The following is a 15,244-nucleotide window of genomic DNA, read 5'->3' as shown; positions in this document are numbered from 1 at the left end:
ATCCCAAAGTGAGTGCACATAACCCACAAGGAGCCCCAAAGTGGTGAGTAAGCACAGGGGCAAGGGGGATTGATTGTTTCACGGCCGTACTGTCCTCTGGGGTTCTGTGCTTTGGGGAGAGCCAACAGCTGCAGGGGGGCCCCTATACTGAACACTGTCCCCACATTTTCCACAGGATGAGTTCGTCCTGGAAGAGATCTCACTACTGAGGGTGACCTGGGAAGCAAGGGAGGATCTTCTACTACAATTCTACTTCCACCCTGGCCCATATGCGGCTTGCCTGTGTGCAGCAATGGTCCCCCCGCCCATCACGGCACAGTGGCTTGGACATGTTAGCCTTACTGGGACAAGGAGCACAGTAGCTCTGCCAAGGACCCTGTGTAAGCCGATTGCCCAGCTTCTGCATGGGACCTTTGAAGAGATCATTGAGGCCGATTACCACAATGTGAGAGAGCACATCAATGCCCTATTTCGCATCTAGGCATGCATGCAGCCCTAACCCTCCTCGCCCCAAGAGCCCACACCGAACAACTACCTTCCCAAAATAAAAGCCACTTACTGGGCACCTCCTCTGCTGTTTGTTCTTCCCCAAGCACTGTCCACTGTGACTGGTTACCTTCCTCCTGGCTTGAAAACAGCTCCTGGTTGCATGCATCTAGGGATGCTGGGCTGTCCCGTCCCCCAGCTCCTCAGCACCCTCGCTCCCGCTTTCCTCCTCCTGTCTCCTGTCTTGAGCTCTGAAGTGTCCATGGTGGTCTTCAGAGTGGAGGTGGGGTTGCCCCAAAGTATTGCTTCCAGCTCTTTGTAGAAATGGCAGGTCATGGGGGCAGCACCAGAGGGCCGGTTTGCCTCACGTCCTTTGTGGTACGCATTCCGCAGCTCCTTCACTTTAACCCTGCACTGCAGTGCATCCCGGTCATGGCCCCTTTTCATCATGTCCCTTGATATCTGCCCGAAGGTATCGTAATTCCTACGGCTGGAGTGCAGCTGGGACTGGACAGCTTCCTCCCCCCAAACACTGATGAGGTCCAGCACCTTGCCATTGCTCCATACTGGGGATCGCCTGCTGTGTGGAGGCATGGTCACCTGGAAAGATGCACTGAGAGCAGTCCATGCCTTGCTGAGCAAATAGGAAGGGGAATTTCAAAATTCCCAGAGAATTTAAAGGGTGGGTCTGAGGGCAGGGCAGTAGAGTTCAAAGTGATGACCAGAGTGGCTAGAACAGGCAGCGTGGGACACTTCTGGAGGCCGATCAGAGCACGTTAATAGACCAGGGCATCCACACTGGCGCCACGGCACTCCAGCTGGGGCGCAGCAAGCGTTATGCTTCTCGTGGAGGTGGATTATCAGGAACGCTCCAGCTGCGGAGTCCGGATGCACTACGTGCCTTGCCAGTGTGGACACTCATGGATTAGGGCGCCCGGGGCTGCTTTAATGCTCTCTAACTTGCAAGTCTAGCAAGCCCTTAATTTGTGTCTAGAGGAAAATGCAAGGAAGCAAACAAAGCATGAGCAGGGAAAACTCAGTTGGATTTCCCCCCCTCCCAGTTCTCCCTGTTCTATGAATCTGAGGTGCTAGTTAAACAGGGTAAGGACTTTTTATAAAGAGTTTTGTGTTCTCTTTATTTTGGGCAAGCTTCAAAAGTCAGCTGTGACTGTGGTTGAGCAGCTTGTCATTGGTAGTAGAGGTTTAAATTTAGACCATGTCTGTGCTACAGAGTTAAGTTGACGTGAGTTACGTTGATGATCATAAACTGCTGTAATTACATCGCTTGTGCACGTTCACACGACACTTCTTGTGTCAGTGGAGCACGTCCCCAGTTTGTGCTTTCACACCGACAGAGAGAGCGGTGCACCATGGGTAGCTACCCCACTGTGCAACTCACCACCTTCTGCCACTAGGAGTTCTGGGAATGGATCACGGTGCATCATGGGGGAAGGCTCACTGCCCCATGCTGCAGTTTTCTGTGTCTCGTCATTCCATGGGCTTCTGACTTCGTTTTGCGCCATTTTTCAACTGTCCCTGTGAACTGTGCACCCGCCGTCTCTACCTGAAAGCATGGGATCCTGCACTGCTCTCCAGTCTTGTGCTGAGTGTTAAGAACACAGCGCTGCAGATCCTGCAGTATTTCATGAGCTGTGAATCTGAGCAAGAATCTGTGCTGCCTGCCCTGCTGTGTGCCATGGAAAGAAACAGTTCAAGACTGATGTTGGCATTCACGGGAGCAGCTGCACACGGTGGACCGTCACTATTGGACTCGGGAAACAAGCACTAAGTGGTGGGATCGGACTGTGATGCAGGTATGGGATGAGGAGCAGTGGCTGCAGAACTTTTGGATGCGGAAAGCCACCTTCCTTGAACTCTGTGTGGAGCTCATCCATGCCCTGCAGCCTAAGGACACCAGTTTGAGAGCTTCCTTCACAGGGGAAAAGCACATGGCGATCGCTGTGTGGAAGCTGGCAACTCTAGACTGCTACCGGTCACTCACATATCAGTCTGGAGTCGGGAAGTCCGCCATGGGGGTTGCGGTGATGCAACTGTGCAGGGCCATTAATTGCTTCCTGCTGCGAAGGACTGTGACTCTGAGCAATGTGCAGGAAACAGTGCATGGCTTTGCTGCAATGGGATTCCCTAATTGCGGTGGGGTGATAGATGGAAGGCATGTCCCAATTTTGGCCCCACACCACCTTGCGACAGAGTGCATCAACAGAAAGGGCTACTTTTCTATGGTATTGCAGGCTCTGGAGGATCACCAGGGTCCTTTCACTGACATCAACATGGGGTGGTCAGGGAGGGTGCATGGCCCATGCATCTTCAGGAACACTGGCCTGTATAGAAAGCTGCATGCAGGGACTTTCTTTCCAGACCGGAAGATTCCAATGGGGGATGTTGAAATGCCAATCGTGATCTTTGGAGACCCAACCTACCCCGTGCCTAAGTTCCCCCTAAGCCACGCAGCAGGCTATCAAGGGCTGCGCAGCGCAGTCACAGGGGCCTGGACTGGAGAGGAGAGAGGAGCTGCCAGGGAAAGGCACCTCTCCCCCGTCCCCGGAGCTCTTGTGGCGCGAGAAGGCTGGGCAGAGTCCTCTCTCCCCGACGCAGCCCCAGGGCAGCCTGCACCCCAAACCCCTCATCCCCGGCCCCACCCCAGAGCCCGCACCCTCCCCACACTCAAGCACTCTCTCCCAGCCCTGAGCCCCCTCCCACACCCTGAACCCCTGATCTCTGGCCCCAACCAGAGCCATCACCCCCCACACCCAACCCTGAGCCCCCTTCAATACCATGAACCCCACATCCCTGGCCCCATCTCAGAGCCCTCTCCCCCCCCCATCCCAACTCTCTGCCCCATATCTGAGCCCCTCACACACTCTGAATCCCTCGCCTCCCCCCCCGCCACACATCACCTCCATATTGGTGCACATAACAAAATTCATTCTGCACATGGATGTAAAAAATTAGAGGGAACATTGCCCATTACCCCTGTGGCTCATGAAGCCTTATACTGGAGACCTGGACAGCAGCAAGGAGCGCTTCATTGACAGTTCTACCAAAGTAATTCTGAAGTGTAGACCAGGGCTAAGTGTGTCACAGCTAAATACAAGTTGGAACAGATAGATTAGCATATGTATTTAGCACACATTCTAAGGGACCAATAAAGGTGAAGTGGCCCGTTGACACCCCTGTAGTCATAGGACAAAAATGCGGTTTAGTGGCTTACAGGTGGTTGTAATAAGCCATGAATCCTGTGTTTTTATTAAAACCGTGATTGTTAGTGTGATGGGTTGGATCACAGAAACCCCTTTGGGACTGCCACCTGATGTGCCTAGACTCCCTCTGAGCCAATTTATCCTGCCAGCTTGGGACTTCAGTACCTGGCCTTGTTTGAGTCAGACACGCTTGCCTGCTGCAAACAGATCCAAGTCTCAGCCATGTCCCCCACAAGCTGCAGGCTTAACTGAAAACCGCTTAAGAAGTGCTCGTCTCCCAGCACTCAGATACCCAGCTCCCAATGGGGTCCAAACCCCAAATAAGTCCGTTTTACCCTGTATAAAGCTTATACAGGGTACACTCATAAATTGTTCGCCCTCTATAACACTGATAGAGATGCACAACTGTTTGCCCGCCCAGGTACTAATACATACTCTGGGTTAATAAGTAAAAAGTGATTTTATTAAACACAGAAAGTAGGATTTAAGTGGTTCCAAGTAATAATAGACAGAACAAAGTAAATTACCAAACAAAATAAAATAAAACACGCAAGTCTAAGCCTGATACATTAGGAAACTAAATGCAGGTAAATCTCACCCTCAGAAATGTTCCAATAAGCTTCTTTGACAGACTAGCCTCCTTCTAGTCTGGGTCCAGTAGTCACTCACGTCCCTGTAGTTACTGTCCTTTGTTTCAGTTTCTTTCAGGCATTCTTTGGGGTGGAGAGGCTATCTCTTGAGCCAGCTAAAGACCAAATGGAGGGGTTTCCCCAGGGGCTTATTTAGCCCCTGGGGAAACCCCTCCATTTCTTGTGGGTGAAAATTCCTTCTCCTCTCCTGTGCAGAATCCAGCTACCAGATGGAGTTTTGGAGTCACATGGGCAAGTCACATGTCTGTGCATGACTCAGTTCTTTACAGGCCGATGCCACATTCCCAGGAAAGCTCAGATGGGGATTGGTGTCTCTCAAAGTTCATTGTCAGCTTACATGTTTCTTGATTGGGCACTTACTGAGAACAGTCTTTTCTCAAGAAGCTGACCAAATGCTTCACTGAGGCTACTTAAAATCAAACAGGTACATAGCCAATATTCGTAACTTCGAATACAAAAATGATACATACATACAAATAGGATGAATATATCCGTAGATTATAACCTTTGCAGAGATATGTTACATGGCAAATCTAGCATAAAGCATATTCCGGTTATGTCATATTTACACTCATAAGCATATTTCTATAAAGCATTATGGGGTGCAGTGTCACAGTGTCTAGCAAAGTTATGAATTTAAGCTCCCAGGCTCATCTTTTGAAAGTGTTGAGCTGGTTTCCTTTGCAGATGAGGCCTGATAGGTCAGACATAGAGGGATCGCTTTGTGAAAAGTGTCCACCTGCTTATATTTTGCTAACTATTGCACACTGTATTATGAATCTGTCACCACAGGTCACTGCCATCTTTGACCTGTTAGGTAACCATCTAGCACTAATTTAGTACATTTCCCCAAGTCTTTACCAGTACCCCCAAGGGCTTCTGATGCTGTTCTGGCTTTTTTCCTCTTAGCTCCTATAAACCCCTTGCCCTATGCGCTCTAGGACTTGCACAGTGCTGTGTTTCTTGCTTGGAATGTCTGCCTTTCAATGAGCACTTTACGTGCATGTGCACTCTCCCTTACATCTACCAGTTGCCGTAGGGGAAGAGAGGAGGAAATAGTGTTTGGGGTCACATAATGGCTGTTCTCTGTACCATGCACCTCTTGCTCAAGGCAGACCCTTAGCACTTTAAGGCAGAAGGGCCATCCGCAGAGCAAGAATTCACATTTTGACCTGGCAGTCCTCCCCAGCTTTGGGTGGCATATACAGCCTACCATCAGTATGGCAAGGTTTATTTATAGACTTTTCCAGAGCACTGAGTGCCTCACACATTCATTATCCTTCCAACACCCAGCTGAGGTAGGGCTGTGATGTTGTCAGATATCTTGCAAGCTACGTGAGATCAGGCCTGGGCTATACTTGTGAATGAGAGGCCTTTAGGGCAGTGGTTCTCGGCCTTTTTTGGTTTGCAGACCCCTAAAAAATGCTGAATGGAGGTGCGAACCTCTTTGGAAATCTTAGACATAGTCTGCAGACCTCCAGGGGCCCAATGACCACAGGTTGAAAACCACTGTTCTGTGGTAACAACAACCTTTCACGGACCCCTTAGACAGTCTGCAGACCCTCAGGGGTCTGTGAACCACCGGTTGAGAACCACTGCCCTAGGTAAAATCCTGGGTGCTCCAGGATGTAATATAGTGGAGGAGAGATTCTTGACTGAGTACCAAACAGATGCTCTAGCTTGCAATTAGAGGGTGGCTGTGTTGCTAGGTGAGCCATTTTCTGGATGAGAACGAAAACCGAGATCCTAATCATTTGTGGACATTAAAGATACTAATACCACTTCTCAGAAATGTGAAAATACTAGCTGCAATGTCCTGGCCAGATTACAGTTGGCCAGTTCTGTTCCATCTTCCTAAAATCCCCCCTGCAGTTCCAGTTGGCTATGATAGTCTGCTTCACTTCTCATCCTGAACTGTAACGTAACGTAGCGCAGCATTGCTGTGCTCTTTTAAACAGCTGCTGGGGCTGCATTTCAGTGGTGGGCAAAGTGATCCATGTGGGGATAATGCCTGCTCCTGGAAACCTTACTCACATGAGTAGGTCTATGCAGGGTTGGTCCATGGTTTATAAAGCACCTTGAGTTCCTGTGGGAGAAAAAGTACCATGGATGCTCTGATGAGGCTATTAAAGGATACAACCTCCTTTGAATATATGGGAATTTGTGTACAGTAATGTTAATGTGAACTGCACATAAATCCAGGTTCATTGAGAAGAGCTATAATCCCGTTAACGCGTCCCATTCATAGAATATCAAACCAGAGTCAAGAGCAAGCCATCTGACACTGAGCCAGGATAATCAGCCACTGCAATTCTGAGATTTCTTGCAGAGGACTTTTCCTTGGAGTTAATCAGATCAAATGCCTCAAAACATCCTCCTGCATGACCTACATAAAATATAAAATTGATTCCTAAATCCTGCTTTCACAAACCACAACATAAGCATAAATATCACAATGCATCCGTGGCTATATTGAGCAGAAAATCTGGCTTGGATTTGTAACGGGAATAGCTTTTCCTTTTGCTCCTAGTTGCCTGGGGGAGTCTGTGGGTTGGGATACCTCAATACTGCCATGCTGCTGCAGTGGACTTGGTACCCTCTAGATTCTGGACCCAGGCGAAGCTTGTGATTGGTGTATCCAGGGAGCAGGCTTGTTTTTAAAACAAACATCTGGAGGCCTGTGAGCTTGTTAGCTGAGCTCAGCAGTGTGGAGCTCATCGTTAAAGTGGTACCAGCTGTGCAGGGTTAAAAAAAAAAGCCTTTCTTGGAGCCAAAGGAACAAATATAATTGAAAAAGGAGAAACCTTTCATGAAACCCCTCTTGTTTTTAGAGAGCAACTCACCAGTGCTGCTAGCCAGATGGGTTCTTCTCAGTCCTCTCCATAACTTTCCAGATGCAGTCACTCTAGGTAGTGCTCTTTTGAGGGGCCCAAAATTCCTGTATATTGCACCGAGCCAAGATAGTGAAGCTATATTCGGCCCATTTCCTTTCTCATTGTGGGCATGGAAAAGCCCCATTTCAAAACTGCAGGAAGATAGCTCGGATGGGGCTTAATAGGTCTGTGCCACCTCTCACTTCTCTGCACTGTGAACATGTGACGGCTGCATTTGAGAGCAGCAGTTGCCCAAAGCGGCTAGCTCTTTTCTGCAAGTGACTAGATTGTGTGTGGCATTTGTGAGTAATTCAGTGACTGCTGGAGGAAGGCGTTCCAGTGACCTTGCACCCAGTTTGTCTCACACCGTTTGCCGCCTCAGTGCATCCCCTTGAAATGGAATTAGATGAACGTGTAGCGAGGCTCTCGCAGAGCAAAGGTTGTGTTCAGTCTTGGGGTTTATCTCTTACAGATGTCTGTGTTTTTTACAGTTATAGCTGTCTGTGTTTAATCAAGACTAGCATCTGTGTGGGTTTCCTCTAGCACCCTATCTGTAATGTGTTTTCACCCTAGGGGCATGGGGAAGGGAGAAGAACCAAGCATTGCTTCACAGTCACTCCTCTGGCTGTATGAGGAACTACATTCATGGGATCTGAAAGGAAACGTGTCCGTTCCTCATTGGCTAGGCAGATAGCGGACCTTGAAAATGAGGATGGAAAGTGGGATAATTCCCAGAATTCAGCAGTGTTGTGAAGAATCTGCCTCCTTTCTTCCTTGGGGGAGAAATTTACGATCGGGTTAACAACCCTGTAATACATTGATTCCAAGGCCATGAGGCCCCACTGTGATCCTCACATCTACCTGCCTGTATGAGAGAGGCCAGAGAATTTCCCTGATAGAAGTCCCATTTGAAGTAGAGCATATTTTTATGAAAAATGTCCAGTGACTTGTCTTCTGTAGGGTTCTGGTTGCTGCTTCTTGCCCAGTGCTGTTGGCGCTGACTGCATGATTCAGTGTTGCCAGGAGCTGTTTAATGCGGTGCTGTGATTTATGGCTGTTGCCTGAAAAAAAAGTCTTTTGTTTGTGTCTTATGCTCCCCCGCTCAGCCGCCTTCCCCCCAACTAAAAACTGCACATTTCTGCCATGCTCCAGGAATGAATCTCACATGAATTTGTTAATTTTTTCTCTTTCCAGGAAACTACTTTGCAAGTCACTTTTTCATGGGAGGTGAGAAGTTTGATACCCCACATCCCGAGGGTTACCTCTTCGGGGAGAACATGGATTTAAACTTCCTGGGGAACAGACCCGTTCAGGCAAGTTCACATGTGCTGTTAATTTCACATCTGTATGTGTCTGTCAGTAGGAAACCCAGCTTCGATACTTACCCAGGAGGAGACTGAGCATTGTCTTGGAGCTGGCGCACAGTACTAGGGGATTGGGATATCCCTATGTTCCATTTCTGGCTCTGCCAGTGAGTTGCTGTGTGATCTTGGGCAGTGGTATATTTGTGAGTGGGCATCTGGTATAATGCCCCCATCCACATGGAGGATGCCATTTTGAGAACATCCTGCCACGATCCAGCCCCACTGCAGCACAGATTTTGGGCAAATCACATTGCCTCTCTCTGCTTCTGTTGTCCAATTTGCAATATGGGCATCATGCCTACCTCTCAGGTGTCTGACAAGACTGTAAAGAGCTCTGAGATCCTGGCATGGACAGCAATACGGAATTGCAGAATGCTCTGTCTGGAGAGAGATTTTTTCCATCTCGTGATTGCTTTGGTATGAACAGGAAGTAACAGTACTGCATGATTCAGTTTGTCATGGGTGACCGCTCCTGACTCTCAAATTTGCATTTTATACAAGCTTCCAAGCCTTACGAACAGGCTTGATATCAATAGCCTAATTGCCATTGGTTTTTTTTACCCTTCAATGCAGACTGCTGAGCTGAGTAGTTCTGACCTGATGTCAGCACTGGGTCTGAGACTCTGATTCCCGTATAGTTACCTTGCAGTCACTTGTAAACCTATTGCACTGCTATGACCTCCTGGATTCTCCTGCAGGGAGGTTTTAGACCTGGGGATAAATTCAGTGCAGGCTTTCAGCCAACTCCCTGCTGGGAAAGACCCTGTCCAAGACCTTTTTCTTTTCCCCTTTGTGTGCACCTCTGAGGCTATTGGTTCTGACTGGGAGAGAAAGTAAAATGGTCTCTCTCGAACAAGGACAGTAGTCTAGGTCCTGGATTTCCCTGTGCGTCTTTTCCTCAGACTTCGCTGTTTTGAGCAGGAGTAGAGCTAAGATGGCCAAGCCTAGGCTGTAGCACTTAGGAAAGCGTTATATTCCTTCTTCTCAAACCAAGGGTGGAGATTTATTTTAGACTAAACAAACACCAGGCTTTCCAGGAGGGGAGTAGAAAGCACAAGCATGAAGAGGTGCCGCCTCCTGCCTGTGGCAGACAATTTAACAGTAGATGTGCATGAGCTGCGAGGTATTTGAGAGAGATGTCTGGTTGTGGTGAAAAGTGCTGCATAAGGACAGCGTGGGCAGCTTCAGGACAGGCTCTGCACTGTGTCCTGCCAGTGTGTGTACACTCTGCTGTGGGGACTGCTGCTGAGCTGGAGAGGACTGATTAGTCTCTCTAGCCTATTCAGCTTGAGTCTCTCTACTGAGCCTGCCAGTGGGATTGCTGTTTAGTGCCAGCTGTGGTTGGTTGCAGCCCAGTGTTGACATGAGCATGATCTCGGGCAGTGTGGATGTTTCTTGTATTAGGTTGCATCTTGCTTAAAGTGTTAATTCCCAAGATGGTATGTTAACAAAGCAACTTCTTGCCTCTCATTCTAGTTTCCCTATGTCACACCAGCCCCACACGAGCCTGTGAAGACACTGAGAAGTTTGGTGAATATCCGCAAAGACTCTCTACGTCTTGTGAGGTACCTTTACTGACCAAACTGTTTGTTGTATTGAAGGCAAAGGGTGGGACACACTTACATTTGATGGCCTTCTCTTCAGTGCACTAAGTGACAAGTCCTTATTCCAGTGTCACTCCCAAGGGTTATCAGAATATTCAGGGTTCACATGTAATCAACGCTGTCCAGGGCTTTTCAGATAACTCCCGTTATTTATTTCCCCAGAGTTGGGTAATCAGCATTTCCAACCAGCACTGGGGAGACATCTTTCTCTAGAGGCTGAGTAGAGCAAACGCTGCCTTGTAGGAAGCTGTGACACTTGGGTCTCACTCAGGAACGCTAACACAAATAGAAAATATTAGTCATGTCACTACTCCTGCAGACAGATTTCTTTCTGAACTTTTGTGATTGCAAAGCTAGAAGTTGTTTTTGGTGCAAGGGCCAGGCCAGGAGGACTGATTAGTTTTGAATAAAACTCTGTTTCAGATTTTTCTTGCTGGCTAAAACACAGTGTAGTCCCACTTGATTCACACACCTTTAGGTGACTGTATCCCACACTTGTAGGGAGATAGCTCATCCAGGCTAACAGGTCTATATCTCACTGCTCTGCACTTAAATCAAATGCAGTGGTAGCTAGAGTTAGGTCTGTGCATTAAACGTAGCTGTGGAGTGTCTTAACAATCAGTCTGCAGCTGTACTTATTTAATACAGGTGTAGAGCCTTGGGGTAGATCTAGGTCCCAGCACACAGTCTGAGCAGCCTGGCAGCTGCATGGAGCATTTCATACAGCCCCTGGAGGGTCTGTGCAGTTTGTCATTTTATGGAAATGTGTGCATTCCTGGCAAGTTGCCAATTTCAGGTCATGGCTGGGCAAGGTTTGAGTGCCTTGGTATAAAGTGTATGGCAGTGTAGTTGTAGCTGCTGGGAGCTTAAATTTATTACTTTGCTAGACACTGACAATCATGGACTGAACAGACACCAGATTTATGACTTATTACAACAATCTGTAATCTACTAACCCTCTCTTTTTGTCCTATGACCACCTTGAATGGCCATAAGAACATAAGATATATGCTAACTATTTATGCTAAACACTCTGTTCCACTTTGCATTTTGCTGTGACACTGGGAGTCCCTTTCCCAGCCCTGAAGAAGAGCTCCGTGTGGCTCGAAAGTTTGTCTGTCTCACCACCAGCAGTTGGTCCAATAAAAGAAATTACATCACCCACCTTGTCTCTCTTGGTAGAAAAGGGGCTAGATTAACCAGAACTGCATTTGAAACTTATCAACCTTGTTTTTCTTTGAAAACTCTGATTAGTCTTTTTTAATGGTCAAAAACTCAAAGTGATGGTCTCAGAATGAGCTGGACAGGTGGAGAAGGAAGAAGCACCCACTCAGATAGTGGGCGTTGGTAAATGTCCATGTTACGAAGAGCTCTTGGCTCTTCTAGCCAAAGGGTATGTCTGTCTCTATTGGGATAACACCTTAATTCCTGCTTCCTCTGAAGCCAGGACTCGCTATGTAAACAGTGTCCTAGTCCTCTAGGAAGCATAGGTTAGCAACACACCAGCTCTCAGATGTGTAGAATCTTATATCTGTGAAAGGGCCTGCTGCTAGTACAGGAATTTGTAAGTGCTAATCTGAGCTCTGTCACTAGCCTGCTGATGGACAAGTCATCTCCCCGCTTTGCAACTTAGTTACCCTATTTGTCAAGTGGGGAGAATGAAATTGACCTGCCATCTGGGGGAGTTGAGGCTGCATTGCTGTTTGTAAGGTGCTCAGTGATACCACAGCGATGAACCCACATAGATGCAGGTACTATCTGCTTTCAAGAGTTGGCCTCTCACATGGCAGTCAGTCTTACTGGTCCTGAGTGAGCTCCAGAGCACGGTCAGTGCTGCACTGTTTAATTTTCTCTTGAGATCAGTATGTTTAGGAGTTCTAGTGACCCAGACACTTAAAGAATCCTTTAACACTTAAGGGTTAGCAGCCTTTTTCACAAGGGAAAGGTCTCAGTTTGCACTGTGCTGCCTGTGCTGAGTGGAAGTTCAACCCCTCTCCCTAGGAACCTGTAAAAGCCCCTCCCTGACCTCTCCAGCAAGGGTTTCTTCGTGATTGTGAACATGGAAAAACAGCCAGTTCCTAGTTCTCTGGAGATTCTCCTCTTCTCTCCCTCCTGTCCCTGTAAAATGAGGCTGAATTTGGCTCGCTTTTTGATGAAAGATGAGATCTGACTAAAATTCCCATGAGCTCTTGGGTTTTCCCTGTCTCCAAATTGTTAGCCGGAGTCTCACCTGTCTGGAGGGCTAGGTGATCCTTCTAGATTGCAGTTGAGAGCTTTGGGGGAGGGTGTGAGGAAACTTCCACTCTGGCTCCCGGCCATGCTGTGACTGGTGAGCAAAGTTCAGTGTGTTGCCAAACCTGAAGTATTTGTGGTGGTCACCGGGAGAAATTCCACACTCATTAATGTTCCTGCCTGAATCTCTGTATCTTTGAGAACTTGTGCAAATTCCTGATTTCCTGCCAGGACCAGACTCCCCTGTGTTAACTTCAGAAGGGGCAGGGGTGAGCTCTCCTGTTGAATATAACAGAGTCAGGTGACCTCTCTTCCTTCCTGCCCTGCCACTTCAGAAGGTGACTGTGAGTTCCTGGTAGGAACTCTGCCAGCTGGTGAGTCCCCATAGGAGACCGAACAGCTGCAAGCCAATTGTCACCACATAAAGTCCTGAGAGTCAAATGGCTGAGGAAGTTTTCTCCTCTTGGTGCTGTGAATAAGTTTGAAAGTAAGTCAGGAAGCCAGCGTTGGTCAGCAGCTCCTAACCTGGATGTCCTCTCCAGTTATTGGAGGGAGATTGAGTCCTGAGATGCATTATGTGTGTGGAAAGAGGCCATCTCGTGGTGGGATCTTGTTGCCCTCTGCCGCTGCTGCTTTCTTCAGACTTATCATAGAACTGGAAGGGACCTCGAGAGGTCATCTAGTCCAGTCCCTTGCACTCAAGGCAGGACTAAGTATTATCTAGCCCATCCCTGACTGGTGTTTGTCCAACCTGCTCTTAAAAATCCCTCATGATGGAGATTACACAACCTCCCTAGGTAATTTATTCCAGTGCTTAATCACTCTGACAGTTAGGAAATTTTTCCTAATGTCCAACCTAAACTGCCCTTGCTGCAATTTAAGCCCATTGCTTCTTGTCCTATCCTCAGAGGTTAAGGAGAACAATTTTCCTCCCTCCTCCTTGTAACAAACTTTTATGTACTTGAAAACTGTTATGTCCCCTCTCAGTCTTCTCTTTTCCAGACTAAACAAACCCAATTTTTTCAATCTTCCCTCATAGGTCGTGTTTTCTAGTCCTTGAATCATTTTTGTTGCTCTTCTCTGGACTTTCTCCAATTTATCCACATCTTGCCTGAGACGAAGGGAGGCTACATGGGGATGCTGGAGGAGGCAGGCAGTATACCACTTTGTCACTTGGGAGTCTGCCCAGAGCGATTTACCTGGCACTTGCTAGCGGAGAATAGTTGCTTGTTTGTAATTGGGGCCTGCAGCTTTGTCGCATCACCCTACTACTGTAACTCCGCTCCTGCTTCGTTGGCCAGCTCATGCTGCGAACCGACAGGCCAAGGGAGAGAAAGTAAAACTTCTGCTGTTCCCAAGAGAGAACTTCAAGGAAGAGAGACACACAGAGGAACCCATGTTGTGGTGGGTGTGGCTCAGATCAAAGCAGCCCTGGAACTTGTAGGTGCTCAGCAAAAAATCAAAACTGCCTGTGCATCTCGCATTGACAGCACAGGGAGCTGCAGGGCTATTTCATCCCTGTGTGACTTCACTTAACTTGGCCCAGATTGTTTTAGGGGTCTCACAGTCCTGTTCTCCCCTTCCTTCATTAAGCATGGCATTTACTGCTCTCACTTGTATCACTTCTGGAATCAGATAGTAAGCTCCTTGGGGCAGGGATCAGAAGGGACCAGTGGATCATCTAGATATCACAGGCCATATTACATTGCACCCCAGTTCCCCTGTGTTGAACCCAATAGCTTGTTTTTGACTAAAGCGTCTTCCAGAAAGGCAGCCAGTCTGGATTTGAGAACATCAAGAGATGGATAACCCACTACTTCCTTTGGTCTTTTGTTCCAATGGTTAATTACCCTCACTGGAGGAAGGATAGCCCAGTGGTTAGGGCACTGGCTAAGGATGTGGGGGACCCGGCTTCAATTCCCTGCTCTGCCATGGTCTCCCTGTGTGGCCTGGGACAAGCCTCTCAGTGCCTCAGTTTCCCATCTGTAAAATGGGGATGACGTTTCTCCACCTCAAGGGGTTTTGTGAAACGCGTTGAGATCTGCTGATAAAAGAAGCTCTATAAGAAATATACTTTGTTGTTGTTATTACTGATAAATATTTGTGGCTTATTTCCAGTTTGAAATTGTCTGGCTTCAGCTTCGAGTCACTGGTTCTTGTTTTGCCTTTCTCTGCTAGATTAGAGAGCCCTTTAGTACTCAATATTTTCTCCCTGTGAAGATACCTGTTCACTGTAATCAAGGTGCCTCTCAATCTTTCTCATAAACTAAACAGATTGAGCTTTTTAAATCCCTTACTCTAGGGCACAAAGGCTTTGAATCATTCAGCCTTTGAATCATTTTTGTGGCTCTTTTCTGCGCCCTCTCCTATTTTCTCAACATCCTTTTTAAAATGTGGACCCCAGAACTGGATGTAGTATTCTAGTATCAGTCCTGCTAATGCCATGAAAATGCTCTCCACTCCTTACTACTCCCCGTTTATCCATCCAAAGAAAACATTAGCCCTTTTTGCCACAGCATTGCACTAGAAGCTCATGTTTCAGTTGCCTGTCCACTATGATCCCTAAATCCTGTTCATAATCACTGCTTTCCAGGATGCAGTCCACCATTCTGTGGGTCTGGCCTGCGTTCCTTGTTCCCAGGCATGTCATTTTTGCATTTGGCTGGATGAACACGTTTTGTTTGAATGGGCACAGCTTAACGAGCAACCCAAATGGCTGTGTATGACTGCCCTGTCCTCCATCATTTCGCATTATATCAATCTTTGTGTTCATCTTCAATAGATTAATATTTACTTCCAGAAATTTGATTAAAA

General features: G+C 47.6%; 1 protein-coding gene across 2 annotated transcripts in view; it reads left to right on the top strand.

The window, feature by feature from the left end:
* Positions 1 to 15,244, top strand: part of MGRN1 (mahogunin ring finger 1) — a 108,961-nt gene that overhangs the window by 17,328 nt on the left and 76,389 nt on the right. For both annotated transcript variants that reach the window (XM_077827657.1, XM_077827658.1), the window contains exons 2-3: positions 8,425 to 8,543; positions 10,071 to 10,159. In XM_077827657.1, the coding sequence (XP_077683783.1) occupies positions 8,425 to 8,543; positions 10,071 to 10,159 (208 nt within the window). The remainder of the gene's footprint in view (positions 1 to 8,424; positions 8,544 to 10,070; positions 10,160 to 15,244) is intronic.

Source organism: Eretmochelys imbricata, chromosome 10 (assembly GCF_965152235.1).
Source record: "Eretmochelys imbricata isolate rEreImb1 chromosome 10, rEreImb1.hap1, whole genome shotgun sequence".
Taxonomy (NCBI): Eukaryota; Metazoa; Chordata; order Testudines; family Cheloniidae; genus Eretmochelys; species Eretmochelys imbricata.
The sequence above is the reverse complement of the archived record's forward strand: the minus strand, read 5'-3'. Positions and strand labels throughout refer to the sequence as shown.